Source organism: Coregonus clupeaformis, chromosome 27 (assembly GCF_020615455.1).
Source record: "Coregonus clupeaformis isolate EN_2021a chromosome 27, ASM2061545v1, whole genome shotgun sequence".
NCBI classification, from domain to species: domain Eukaryota; kingdom Metazoa; phylum Chordata; class Actinopteri; order Salmoniformes; family Salmonidae; genus Coregonus; species Coregonus clupeaformis.
In genome coordinates, this window is record NC_059218.1 from 4,695,707 (window position 1) to 4,709,836 (window position 14,130).

At 44.0% G+C, this 14,130-nt stretch overlaps 1 protein-coding gene across 3 annotated transcripts in view; it reads left to right on the top strand.

The window, feature by feature from the left end:
* Positions 1 to 14,130, top strand: part of LOC121541417 (ral guanine nucleotide dissociation stimulator-like) — a 124,563-nt gene that overhangs the window by 92,292 nt on the left and 18,141 nt on the right. For 2 of the 3 annotated variants that reach the window (XM_041850409.2, XM_041850407.2), the window contains exons 2-7: positions 2,200 to 2,540; positions 2,776 to 2,850; positions 5,641 to 5,834; positions 6,236 to 6,348; positions 9,073 to 9,288; positions 9,553 to 9,741. In XM_041850409.2, the coding sequence (XP_041706343.1) occupies positions 2,200 to 2,540; positions 2,776 to 2,850; positions 5,641 to 5,834; positions 6,236 to 6,348; positions 9,073 to 9,288; positions 9,553 to 9,741 (1,128 nt within the window). The remainder of the gene's footprint in view (positions 1 to 2,199; positions 2,541 to 2,775; positions 2,851 to 5,640; positions 5,835 to 6,235; positions 6,349 to 9,072; positions 9,289 to 9,552; positions 9,742 to 14,130) is intronic. The other variant, XM_041850408.2, reaches the window with a different exon arrangement.

Sequence of the window (14,130 nt, forward strand, 5' to 3'; positions counted from 1 at the left end):
ACTGTGGGGTCCTAGCTATCTGGTGACTCACCAATTGGAGCCTGTTGATTGACAACCCCTTCCTAATGTGCCTTTCAGCACATCTAGTGTGTGTGTGTGCGTGTGCGTCCGTGTGTGTGATCTCCCTCCCGTTGTCATAGCAACACCATAAACAGACCATACATGTGTCTATTTTAGTGTAACTGTACCTAGCTGTAGGTATATCCTCACTACATAAATGCTACTATATTAAAAGCAGACATTTTGGGGAGTTCTATAGCAGTTGAAACTCTTGACATACACACTCTCACGAATACTCACACACAGGGTCAGATCTGATGTACTGTACACACACTGCACGCACGCGTGTGCACACACACACACACACACACAGTACACACATACAATACAAACAAACTGGAACTGACATAACTCTCTTTGGAGCCATGGTTATCTGGAGTGTGTTGGATGACATACCAGAACAGCCAGACAATGCCGGAGCCAGACTAAAAGGCAGATAGATTGACAGACAGACAGACAGGCAGGCAGGCAGGCAGGCAGGCAGGCAGGCAGGCAGGCAGGCAGGCAGGCAGGCAGGCAGGCAGGCAGGCAGGCAGGCAGAAAAAACAACAACAATGCAGCATCTGTGTCCGCTCTCCTTGAGCGATTACATTCCCTCACCCTGCCAAACCCTTCTATGTTTTCTTCTTATCCCCCTCATGTAGAAGAGGCGCTCTCTCTCTCTTTTTCGTTCTTGAAGTTAGCTAAAACATATACTGTTCGTATACTGTATGTGCGTTCTGGATGTAGGTGCAGGCCTTCGTTCCAACCAAGCACTAACACATCCGATTCTCCTAATGAAAGTCTTGAATGAAAACTATGAGTAGTTTATTAGTAGAATTCACCATGTTACTGGTAGGCCAGAACAAAAGATTGCTGTAGCATGTACAATATATTCTGACCTATAATAGCTTAACGAACGTATCAGTCATGAGACTGAGTGTTTATATAGTCGTAAACATCACAGCATAACTGTTCTCAGATTAGCTTTCTTGGCACAGACTGACACTGATACTGCATATGCGACACTGCACATGCTCACGTTCAGTCCAGCTCAAAACTTCCTCAGCACGTCACAGAAAGGCTGTCTGCCTTCAACGTTGACCCATCTGATGCATGGGTGTCCCCTATCTACGGTTTAACTTGGCAGTGGCATTCGACATTGTGGTCAAAACTTTGCATTGTGAATCAATCAATGCAATCCCAGATAGATGCAATCACAACAAATTGTTTTATTCCAAACCTTTTTGAAACAAGTGCAGTGCTAAAAAGCCTAAAGCAATAGCAGTTGCTTTAAAAACTGGGGGGGGGTTGTATTTATTTTATACCGTCAACATATCGCCCAATGTGTCTGCATGCAAGCCTGAGCCCATAATATCCATCCTCTACCACCACAGCTGTTCAGTCCTCACTCTATTTATGAACATCCGCTTCTGCTATCAGCCCTTATCCACATCCTGTATGCCAACTGATAAGAAGGCATGCTCTGTGCTGGACCCTGTTCTGTACCCTTTTCTGTACCCTGTTCTGTACCCTGTTCTGTACCCTGTTCTGTGCCCTGTTCTGTGCCCTGTTCTGTGTCGTTCCCTGTGCTGTGTCGTGCTGGTGAGCAGCTGGCTGGGGAACCAAAAACTACAGGGAACAGCTTGTGGCAAAACATCGAGTCGAGTGCCATAATTGGTTTTGGCCCGAGGCTAGGGGTTAGTTCAATTGTGAGGTATTGAGTTGGACTCTGATAGAACAATAATCCATATTGAACAAATGGTCACAGGATGGTGGAGTGAATATTGTTTGGCCAGAGTGATATGAGTGTTAGCCCAACAAATCAACAGAGGGAGAGAGGCCAAAAGCGTTGTGATGTCTGTCACTGGATAATGGGACTATAGCCTAGACCAGAGGCAAATAAAATCACTTCCTTCTAAAATTGTCACGCAATAATACCAATAATGTGTGAAAGGGAATACTCCAATAATTTATTTCACAGCAATATACATGTAGTCTATTAATCAATGGTTATATGTAATGCATGGTTCGATGTGTAACTAATGAAAAACCAGCACTTACCTCAGGCTTCATTTTGTTTTCACATGTGTGTTATAATAAAAAAGAAAGAAGATCTAAACCTTTCTCTAACTCTCACTTTTTCCCTCTGTCTTCCAGAATGCGACCCAGGAGATTGGCGAGGAGGTGGAGGACGGGGCGGTATACACCATCACCCTGCGGAAGGTGCAGATGCTCCACCACCACCACCACCCTGGCCACCACGGTGGCGGCAGCGGGGCCATTAAGGGCCAACGCTGGCTAGGTGTGGAGACAGACGCAGCCCTCAGCCTGTACGAGACGTGCAAGGTGCGCACCATCAAGGCAGGCACGCTGGAGAAGCTGGTGGAGTACATGGTGGCGGCGTTCCGGGGCAACGACTCCACCTACGTTACCATCTTCCTCTGCACCTACCGCTCCTTCGCCTCCACCAAGCAGGTCCTGGACCTACTGCTCAACAGGTGAGTAGAGGGGGAGAGAGGGAGGGATACATTGGTGCATAAATGGATGAATTTACGGATGTATGCATGGGTGGATCCATCGGTTGATTGGTGGAAGAATTATAGATGGAAGGAAAAGGTGGGTGGATGGAGTGATGCATGATGAATAGAGGGTGGAGGAATGAATGTCTTGATACAGGAATGGATATATGAATGGATGGATAGACGACTAACAAACTGATGAATCTGTGTTCAGGTATGCCAAGCTCCAGCACCTGCCTGGCTCAGAGGGCCACATACTGACTCACGATGATCGCACAGAGCTGAGGAAGTAAGTCTCTGTCTGATTCAGACACACATTGTAGCCTCCTTTTCAACACATACTGTACAGTGACAGAAAATAGAGACACTTGCATAATTTTCAGATTTTGTTGCAAGGAATGTGTAATATTTACACCTATAAGACATTCTTCTAAGACATAAAAAAGGAAGCCACTTAATCCGTCCTACAAGCTAGTATAGATGTAGGATCACGTGGTCCCGTGTAGCTCAGTTGGTAGAGCATGGCGTTTGCAACGCCAGGGTTGTGGGTTCGTTTCCCACGGGGGACCAGTATGAAAAAATAATAATTATGCACTCACTAACTGTAAGTCGCTCTGGATAAGTGCGTCTGCTAAATGACTAAAATGTCAAATGGATCTTAATTTAATCACAATTTTGTTGCAGATAATTTTTCTGCGCCGCAGGAAATGCAGATGAGCTTCGTGATTTACATGAACTCACCAAAAACCTGCACTAACACACGGTTATATTAACAGTATTCCACTTTTCATGTAGCCTCAATTTGACCAGCTAATAGCCTACCCAATGATCAAGCAACATTATGGACTAAACACAGGTCAAATTAAAATCCTACATCTGTGTACCTCTTTTTTCTCCTTGCCACCAGCGCTATTCTGCTGGCGTACGCAGTTTTGCCATTATGAACATTGGATATGTTTCTATTGTGTTCATATAGGTGTTGGACCACGGTTACAAATATTGTCATCATTGTCCTATATTTTGTGATACATATCCTCATGGCAATTTGTTTTATATATACACTACCAGTCAAAAGTTTGGACACATTGTCACGCCCTGACTCAGGGGACTCTTATATGTTGAGTCAGGATGTGGTGTTCTATGTTGTGTTTTCTATGTTGTCATTCTAGTATGTGTAGATCTATGTTGGCCGGGTGTGATTCCCAATCAGAGGCAGCTGTCGCTCGTTGTCTCTGATTGGGGATCATACTTAGGCAGCCTGTTGGCACTAGTTAGTTGTGGGATCTTGTTCCGTGAGTAGGCTTGTTTTGTGTGTAGCCTTAGGACTTCACGTTTCGTTGGTTTGTTGTTTTGTCGTGTGTTTATCATTTAAATAAACATGTACGCATTTCACGCTGCGCCTTTGTCTGACCCGTCCTTGAACGAACGTGACACACATCTACTCATTCAAGGGTTTTTCTTTATTTTTACTATTTTATTTACATTGGAGAATAATAGTGAAGACATCAAAACTATGAAATAACACATATGGAATCATGTAGTAACCAAAAAACTGTTAAACAAATCAAAATATATTTTATATTTGAGATTCTTCAAATAGCCACCCTTTGCCTTGATGACAGCTTTGCACACTCTTGGCATTCTCTCAACCAGCTTCATGAGGTAGTCACCTGGAATGCATTTCAATTAACAGGTGTGCCTTCTTAAAAGTTCATTTGTGGTTTTCTTTCCTTCTTAATGCGTTTCAGCCAATCAGTTGTGTGGTGACAAGGTAGGGGGGGTATACAGAAGATAGCCCTATTTGGTAAAAGTCCATATTATGGCAAGAACAACTCAAATAAGCAAAGAGAAACGACAGTCCATCATTATTTTAAGACAGGAAGGTCAGTCAATACGGACAATTTCAAGAACTTTGAACGTTTCTTCAAGTGCAGTCGCAAAAACCATCAAGCGCTATGATGAAACTGGCTCTCATGAGGACCACCACAGGAATGGAAGACCCAGAGTTACCTCTGCTGCAGAGGATAAGTTCATTAGAGTTACCAGCCTCAGAAATTGCAGACCAAATAAATGCTTCACAGAGTTCAAGCCACAGACACATCTCAACATCAACTGTTCATAGGGGACTGTGTGAATCAGGCCTTCATGGTCGAATTGCTGCAAAGAAACCACTACTAAAGGACACCAATAATAAGAAGAGACCTGCTTGGGCCAAGAAACACGAGCAATGGACATTAGACCTTTGGAAATGTGTCCTTTGGTCTGAAGTCCAAATTTGAGATTTTTGGTTCCAACTGCCGTGTCTTTGTGAGACGCGGTGTGGGTGAACGGATGATCTCTGTATGTATATTTCCCACCGTAAAGCATGGAGGAGGAGATGTTATGGTGTGGGGGTGCTTTGCTGGTGACACTGTCTGTGATTTATGTAGAATTCAAGGCACACTTTACCAGCATGGCTACCACAGCATTCTGCAGTGATACGCCATTCCATCTGGTTTGGGCTTAGTGGGACTATCATTTGTTTTACAACAGGACAATGACCCAACATACCTTCAGGCTGTGCAAGGGCTATTTTACCAAGAAGGAGAGTGATGATGGAGTGCTGCATCAGATAACCTGGCCAGATGGTTTAGGATGAGTCGAACGGCAGAGTGAAGGAAAAGCAGCCGTTTGTTTAACGCTGTTTTGGTTACTACATGATTCCATATGTGTTATTTCATAGTTTTGATGTCTTCACTATTATTCAACAATGTAGAAAATAGTAAAAATAAAGAAAAACCCTTGAATGAGTAGTTGTCCAAACTTTTGACTGGTACTGTATATCTCTTTCCTGTCCTGTGACTTTAATGTAGCTAGTCCCTTTATTTTTCCACTCTCCCTTCCTTATCCTTAACTTGATACACCCCTCTCTCTATGTACTTTATCTTTCCTATCTCTCCACTCCATTTCCCTCTCTTTTTTTATCATTATTAAAGGTAGACTCAGCTATTTGCTTTCTCTCTCTCTCGCTCTCTCTCTCTCTCTCTCTCTCTCTCTCTCTCTCTCTCTCTCTCTCTCTCTCTCTCTCTCTCTCTCTCAGCACGATATCCTCAATCTTGGGGGCATGGCTTGACCACTACTCTGAGGACTTCTGGAAGCCTCCGGAGTACAGCTGCCTGCGACGGCTCATTTCCTACCTGCATCTCAACTTCTCGGGATCGGACCTGGAACGCCGTGCCTGCAACCTCCTGGCCCACTTCCACCGCCGGCAGCTCCAAGAGCCCGAGCGTGAGTGTAAGACACTCACTTAACCCCCAACTAAACTTATGCACTTTGAACCCTGACCCCAGCTCCTAAAGATAGTCATGGAGAGTCCATATAATTAGTATTAGTGGAAGGCCAGAGATGTTTTGGGTGGTATTCCAAATAAGAGAACACTGTTGTTTGTGAATCCCTTGTTGTGTGACGTGGTCGTGGGTGTCATGCAGTAAAGTAGGACCAGCACAGTCAGATGCACTATTAGTCTAACACACACCTGTATTAGCTTACAACATTTCGATCCACATCTTCAACGAAAGTTATATCTGAGTGTGGTAGCCCTCACTTCACTACATTAAGGACTTTACTAACCCCAGCCGCTCATCAAATGTGGTGAAAGTGTGTTTGACGTAATGAGTTGTGATGTCATCCCTCAGTGCTGGACCATCCTTTCACCTTATTGGAGGAGAATGGCTACGAGGTTGACCGACTGGACTTCCTGAACTTTGACCCGGTGGTGGTGGCCGAGCAGTTCACCCTCATGGACGCGGTAAGATGCCAAAACATCACTAAAACTCAGAACACTTTGATCCGATTCCCAACAGCACATACATTGCCTTACAAAAGTATTCATCCCCCTTGGCGTTTGTGCTATTTTATTGCATTACAACCTGTAATTTAAATGGATTTTTATGTGGATTATAAAAAAATATTAGAAACTTTGAACATCCCATGGAGCACCATTAAATCCATTATTCAAAAATGGAAAGAATATGGCACCACAACAAACCTGCCAAGAGAGGGCTGCACACCAAAACTCACGGACCAGGCAAGGAGGGCATCAGTCAGAGGCAACAAAGAGACCAAAGATAACCCTGAAGGAGCTGCAAAGCTCCACAGCGGAGATTGGAGTATCTGTCCATAGGAGCTGGGCTTTACGGAAGAGTGGCCAGAAAAAAGCCATTGCTTAAAGAAAAAAATATGGAAGAAGGTACTCTGGTCAGATGAGACTAAAATTGAGCTTTTTGGCCATCAAGAAAAGCGCTATGTCTGGCACAAACCCAACACCTCTCATCGCCCCGAGAACACCATCCCCACAGTGAAGCATGGTGGTGGCAGCATCATGCTGTGGGGATGTTTTTCATCGGCAAGGACTGGGAATCTGGTCAGAATTGAAGGAATGATGGATGGCGCTAAATACAGGGAAATTCTTGAGGGAAACCTGTTTCAGTCTTCCAGAGATTTGAGACTGGGACGGAGGTTCACCTTCCAGCAGGACAATGACCCTAAGCATACTGCTAAAGCAACACTCGAGTGGTTTAAGGGGAAACATTTAAATGTCTTGGAATGGCCTAGTCAAAGCCCAGACCTCAATCCAATTGAGAGTCTGTGGTATGACTTAAAGATTGCTGTACACCAGCGGAACCCATCCAATTTGAAGGACCTGGTGCAGTTTTGCCTTGAAGAATGGGCAAAAATCCCAGTGGCTAGATGTGCCAAGCTTATAGAGACATTCCCCAAGAGACTTGCAGCTGTAATTGCTGCAAAAGGTGGCTCTACAAACATTTTAGTCATTTAGCAGACGCTCTTATCCAGAGCGACTTACATGAGCAATTAGGGTTAAGTGCCTTGCTCAAGGGCACATCTTTCACCTAGTCGGCTCGGGGATTAGAACCAGCGACCTTTCGGTTACTGGCACAACGCTCTTAACCACTACGCTACCTGCCGCCCTAAGTATTGACTCTGGGTGGGTGAATAGTTATGCACGCTCAAGTTCTGTTTTCTTGTCTTATTTCTTGTATGTTTCACCCCAAAAAATGTTTTGCATCTTCAAAGTGGTAGGCATGTTGTGTAAATCAAATGATACAAACTCCCCAAAAATCGTATCCTCTTGCGAGCATTGGAGCCGAGGTAGAGTCCTGCACGGGCCAGTTTTTTGGAGCCGCACCTGCCCCACTCCAGCCACATCAATTCTGAGCCCCACCTGATAATAAACAGGACAATTTATTTAATAGTTTTTATGACTCCAAAGTAGTAGGCTTTTAGGCTATTCCCATTCTCATGAATTAACTTGTTTGGATAAAAGGAAAACATGCCTATCTTCTCATTTTTACAATGCGATGCGGCATATTGACAACTTCTTCTTCCTCTTACCTAATGAAAGCCTAATAGCCGACATAACAAAACAATACCTTTACAATCAATATCGTTTAGATAATCAAATAGTTTAATTGAAACTTAAATAAACAGTTCCAAGAATCAAATAGGCTATATGCTGCAAAAATTGCCTGGGCTACATTTATTTAGGAGGCTATTGGCTACTCAAACTTTTACCAGCCTCACAGGTTTAAACTTTATATGGCCTGTGTATGGTCTAAATGAACGAAATCCTGAATTAAAATAATAATTAACTAAATTATTGTAAACAAATACCTGCTTGCACTTTTGCATCCATCCACTCGCGCAGCACGTTTCCATGATGGTGTAGCCATCATAACCTTTCTTTTTATTTCTCCTGTTACGTTAGCCATTTTCGCGTGAGCTAGGAGTCAGGGAAATAAACTTGGCAACATATTGTCGCGTGGCGGAAGGCAATATATAAGCTCTGCACGTGGACAAATTAGGAATGTTTCAGCACCACACAAATAATGGACAGTTCCCTGCTCCACTCTCTCGCTGCATGGCTGGTAACCTAGGTCTAGGCTATGTCTGCCTCACCGCTCACCTAGCCTAATGGAATTCACAACACAATTCCTCACAACAAGCTCCTGTGTTTGTAAAAAATATATTATCTTGATTTAAAACGTTTTCGAGAATGATTTCAATCCACCCACCAGCTGATTTTTTTGCGGGTCAACTTCAGGGAACCATGGGTATGCGACCCAATGCAGGACTATAAGCCAAGGGGCTTCCTTGGCTGGTCTTCAGGTCCTGTTAGTTAACTCAGGAAGTGAGGAGAGACAGAAAAAGTGAGGAGAGACAGAAGACACAGAGGGCTTTATGCCCACTCCGCTGTTGAGTTACCACTCATAAACAAATGTCACTCCAAAGGCTTTCCTACCGACGTTTTTTAGGAGACTGGAGTGCAGCAGACACCTTGAAGCCTTCTAAAGTATCTGCTTGCCTCTCTTTTCTCTCTCTCTTCTCCATGGGAGTGAAAACATGTTAAACTCATCTAAAATACATCACTGGTTGTGACAAGAGACCAAGCCTCCATTTTGTTTTCTTGTTTTTCTCTAAACCCTCTCTTTCTTACTCCCCTTTTTCCTCATAGGAGCTCTTTAAGAAGGTGGTCCCCTACCACTGTCTAGGGAGTATCTGGTCGCAACGGGACAAGAAGGGCAAGGAGCATCTGGCACCCACCATTCGTGCCACTGTCACGCAGTTCAACTGCGTCACCAACTGTGTCATCGCCACCTGCCTGAGCGAGCGTTCACTCAAACCCATCCAGCGCGCCAAGCTGGTGGAGCGCTGGATCGAAGTGGCCAGGGTGAGGAGCTGTTGTTAGCAGGAGTTCTTGTTGTTGTTGTTGGCATGGGATTCTGAGGTGTCCTCAGCTTCAGTCCTGCAGAGGCACAGTGTGTGTTGTGTAGCATGATGACTACAGTACCCATAATGCTATGTTCAAAAGACTTGGTTTTCTTTTAGTAAAAAAAGTTCTGAAGCTTCCGTCTCCTTAATAATACATTGGATTGATTTGCCCCCGGCGCTTAATTGAGTTCATTAATATTCATACTGTCTTTTTTCCCTTCAGGAGTGTCGAATCCTGAAGAACTTTTCTTCGCTGCGGGCCATCCTTTCTGCTCTGCAGTGCAACCCGGTCCACCGGCTGAAGAGGACATGGGACGAGGTGTCCAGGGAGAACTTCCGCATCTTCCACGAGTTGTCAGAAATCTTCTCAGACGAAAATAACCATTCGCTCAGCAGAGAGCTGCTCATCAAGGTAGGATATGTGTGTGTGTGTGTGTGTGTGTATACGTCAGGGTTTCCGTTAGCCTGTGTTACAGGAGTGGGTCGCTGTTCCGGAGCGACCCACTAGGTGTCATCCTCCGACAACCATAGGCACCTCCTCACTCACAGTCGGTACTAATTATCTGCCTATTGGTGTCACCTGTGGCTATCTGATTCACCTGTGTATTTATGCCCTCACTTCCCTGTGTTCCCTTGCTCAGTTTTCTGTGCTAGTTCCTTGATGTCAAGCAGTACATATCAGTGTCGGATCACGTGACGGAGTTACAGGTACTCGAGAAGTGTTCTTCTTGTGTCATTGTGTTTTTCCAGTCAGAGTTAGTATTTCGTATTGTCTGTTGTCAGCCTGTTTTTTTTTTAGACCTATGTGCTCCTCATTTGTTTTCGTGTGTAGTCCGTTGTTTTGTATCCTGGTTTTGGGACCACCAGTAAAGATCCTTGTTTCACCATCCTTGCCTACTGCCTACTGTCTATCCTGCACCGCACCTGGGTCACACCTCACACCAACCCTTACAGAAAACTGAGCCAATATGGACCCAGCGGAGGCAGCACAGTATCATAGCGCATTGGCAGCGCAGGGAGCCATGCTGGAGCTCTTTGTTAAGTGTTGCAGTCATTTCAGTCGCTGTGGTAGCTGACGTGTATATTGTTGAGTCATCCGCATACATACATTTACATTTTAGTCATTTAGCAGACGCTCTTATCCAGAGCGACTTACAGTTAGTGAATACATTATTTATTTTTTATACTGGCCCCCCGTGGGAATCGAACCCACAACCCTGGCATTGCAAACGCCATGCTCTATCAACTGAGCTACATCCCTGCCAGCCATTCCCTCCCCTACCCTGGACGACGCTGGGCCAATTGTGCACCGCCCATGAGTCTCCCGGTCGCGGCCGGCTGCGACAGAGCCTGGATTCGAACCAGGATCTCTAGTGGCACAGTTAGCACTACATAGACACACTGGCTTTACTCAAAGCCAGTGGCATGTTGTTAGTAAAGATTGAAAAAAGTAAGGGGCCTAGACAGCTGCCCTGGGGAATTCCTGATTCTATCTGGATTTTGTTGAAGAGGCTTCCATTAAAGAACACCCTCTGTGTTCTGTTAGACAGGTAACTCTTTATCCAGAAAGCCATAACACATACGTTTTTCCAGCAATAGACTATGATCAATAATGTCAAAAGCCGCACTGAAGTCTAACAAAACAGCCCCAACAATCTTTTTATCATCGATTTCTCTCAGCCAATTATCAGTCATTTGTGTAAGTGCTGTGCTTGTTGAATGTCCTTCCCTATAAGTGTGCTGAAAGTCTTGTCAATTCGTTTACTGTAAAATAACATTGTATCTGGTCAAACACAATTGTTTCCAAAAGTTTACAAAGGGTTGGTAACAGGCTGATTGGTCAGCTATTTGAGCCAGTAAAGGGGGCTTTACTATACTTAGGTAGGGGAATAACTTTTGCTTCCCTCCAGGCCTGAGGGCACACACTTTCTAGTAGGCTTAAATTGAAGATATGGCAAATAGGAGTGGCAATATCATCCGCTATTATCCTCAGTAATTTTCCATCCAAGTTGTCAGACCCCGGTGGCTTGTCATTGTTGATAGACAACAATAATATTTTCACCTCTTCCACACTTACTTTACGGAATTCAAAATTACAATGCTTATCTTTCATAATTTTGTCAGATGTACTTGGATGTGTAGTGTCAGGGTTTGTTGCTGGCATGTCATGCCTAAGTTTGCTAATCTTGCCAATGAAAAAATGATGATTGTGGACTACAGGAAAAAAAAGTGGACTGAGCACACCCCCATTCTAATCGACGGGGCTGTAGTGGAACAGGTTGAGAGCTTCAAGTTCCTTGGTGTCCACATCACCAACGAACTATCATGGTCCAAACACACCAAGACAGTCGTGAAGAGGGCACGACAAAGCCTATTCCCGCTCAGGAGACTGAAAAGATTTGGCATGGGTCCTCAGATCCTCAAAAGGTTCTACAGCTGCACCATCGAGAGCATCCTGACTGGTTGCATCACCACCTGGTATGGCAACTGCTCGGCCTCCGACCGCAAGGCACTACAGAGGGTAGTGCATACGGCCCAGTACATCACTGGGGCCAAGCTTCCTACCATCCAGGACCTCTATACCAGGCAGAGGAAGGCCCTCAAAATTGTCAAAGACTCCAGCCACCCTAGTCATAGACTGTTCTCTCTGCTACGGCACGGCAAGCGGTACCAGAGCGCCAAGTCTAGCTCCAAAAAGGCTTCTCAACAGCTTCTACCCCCAAGCCATAAGACTCCTGAACAGCTAATCATGGCTACCCGGACTACTTGCACTGCCCCCCCACTCCCACCCCATCTTTTTACGCTGCTGCTACTCTGTTAATTATTTATGCATAGTCACTTTAACTCTACCCACATGTACATATTACCTAAACTACCTCAACTAGCCGGTACCCCCCCTGTATATAGCCTCCCTACTGTTATTTTATTTTACTTCTGCTCTTTTTTTCTCAACACTTTTTTGTTGTTGTTGTTTTATTTTACTTTTTTATTAAATAATAAATGCATTGTTGGTTAAGGGCTGTAAGTAAGCATTTCACGGTAATGTCTACACCTGTTGTATTCCTTGCATGTGGCAAATAACATTTGATTTGATTTGATTTGAATGAGCCATCTGATTCAATGAATGATGGAGTGGAGTTTGCCCTTTTTCCCAATATTTCATTTAAGGTGCTGCAAAGCTTTTTACTATCATTCTTTATGTCATTTATCTTTGTTTCATAGTGTTGTTTCTTTTTTTTTTCTTCAGTTTCATCACATGATTTCTCAATTTGCAGTACGTTTGCCAATCGGTTGTACAGCCAGACAATTTTTCAATTCCTCATCAGTTTTTCAGTAACAGTTTACAGTCATTTTCTTAAATGGGTGCATGCTTATTAGTAACTGGGATAAGCTATTTCATAAATGTGTCAAGTGCAGCATCTGGTTGCTCCTCATTACACACCATAGACCAACAAATATTCTTTACATCAACAACATAGGAATCGCTACAAAACTTATTGTATGACCTCTTATACACTATATTAGGCCCAGCCTTTGAAACTTTGGTTTTCCTAGATATGGCTAATACATTGTGATCACTACATCCAATGGATTTGGATACTGCTTTGTAAGGGTTGGTGTGAGGTGTGACCCAGGTGCGGTGCAGGATAGACAGTAGGCAGTAGGCAGATATGGTGCAAGGATCTTTACTGGTGGTCCCGAAGCCAGGATACAAAACAACGGACTTAACACGATAAAAGAAAGGTGGAGCAAATAAGTCCCAAAAAACAGGCTTACAGCCAAAATACGAAATAGTAACTATGACTGAAATAATAAAGAAACCGGTTGAACACTTCTCCGATCAGACACTGATTAGTACTGCTGAGCATAGAGAAACTAGCAGAGAAAGCTGAGCAAGGGAACACAGAGACGTGAGGGCATAAATACACAGGTGAACAGGTAGACACAGGTGACACCAATAGCACAATGATTAGTCCAGACTGTGAGTGAGGAGGTGCCTAAGGTTGTCGGAGGATGACACCTAGTGGGTCGCTCCGGAACTGCGACCCCCTCCTGTAACACTGCTTGAAAGCACATTTCTGCAGCATTAGTAAAGATGTGATCAATACATGTTGATGATTTCATTCCTATGCTGTTTGTAACTACCCTGGTAGGTTGATTGATAACCTGAACCAGGTTGCAGGCACTAGTTACAGTTTGAAGCTTTCTCTTGAGTGAGCAGCCTGATGAAAGCCAGTCAATATTTAAAATACCCAGAAAATATACCTCTCTATTGATATCACATACATTATCAAGCATTTTACACGTTATCCAGATACTGACTGTTAGCACTTGGTGGTCTACAGAGCCTATTCTGAGGATACAGAGCCTATTTTGAGTGGGATTTCTCCGGCAGCTCCTCAGCTGGTTGATGCTGGAGTAAAACATGTGCTTTTATAAGCACATTCATTGCCCAACAATTCTAAATGCAATCGCCTGTTAAAAACTGTTTCTATGCATGCTCAGGCGTGCACTCCCTCAACATTATCAGGACAGAGAAACCATACACATGCTCATTGCTCACATGGAAAAACTCCTAACAAAAGACAAATGACAAATCTCGTAAATGATGGTTGTTTAATCAACCAAAACGTGTTTCTCACAAGTGTAGCAGCTTGTGAACTCTGCAAAAAACGTTTCCACTCCAAGAATGAGAATGGTAAATTACTGTAATTAATACATGCATTAACAGAAATTAATGTATCCAAATGACCGGGATTAACGGAACATTTACTACTGGTGACATGTGTAATGGGGAATA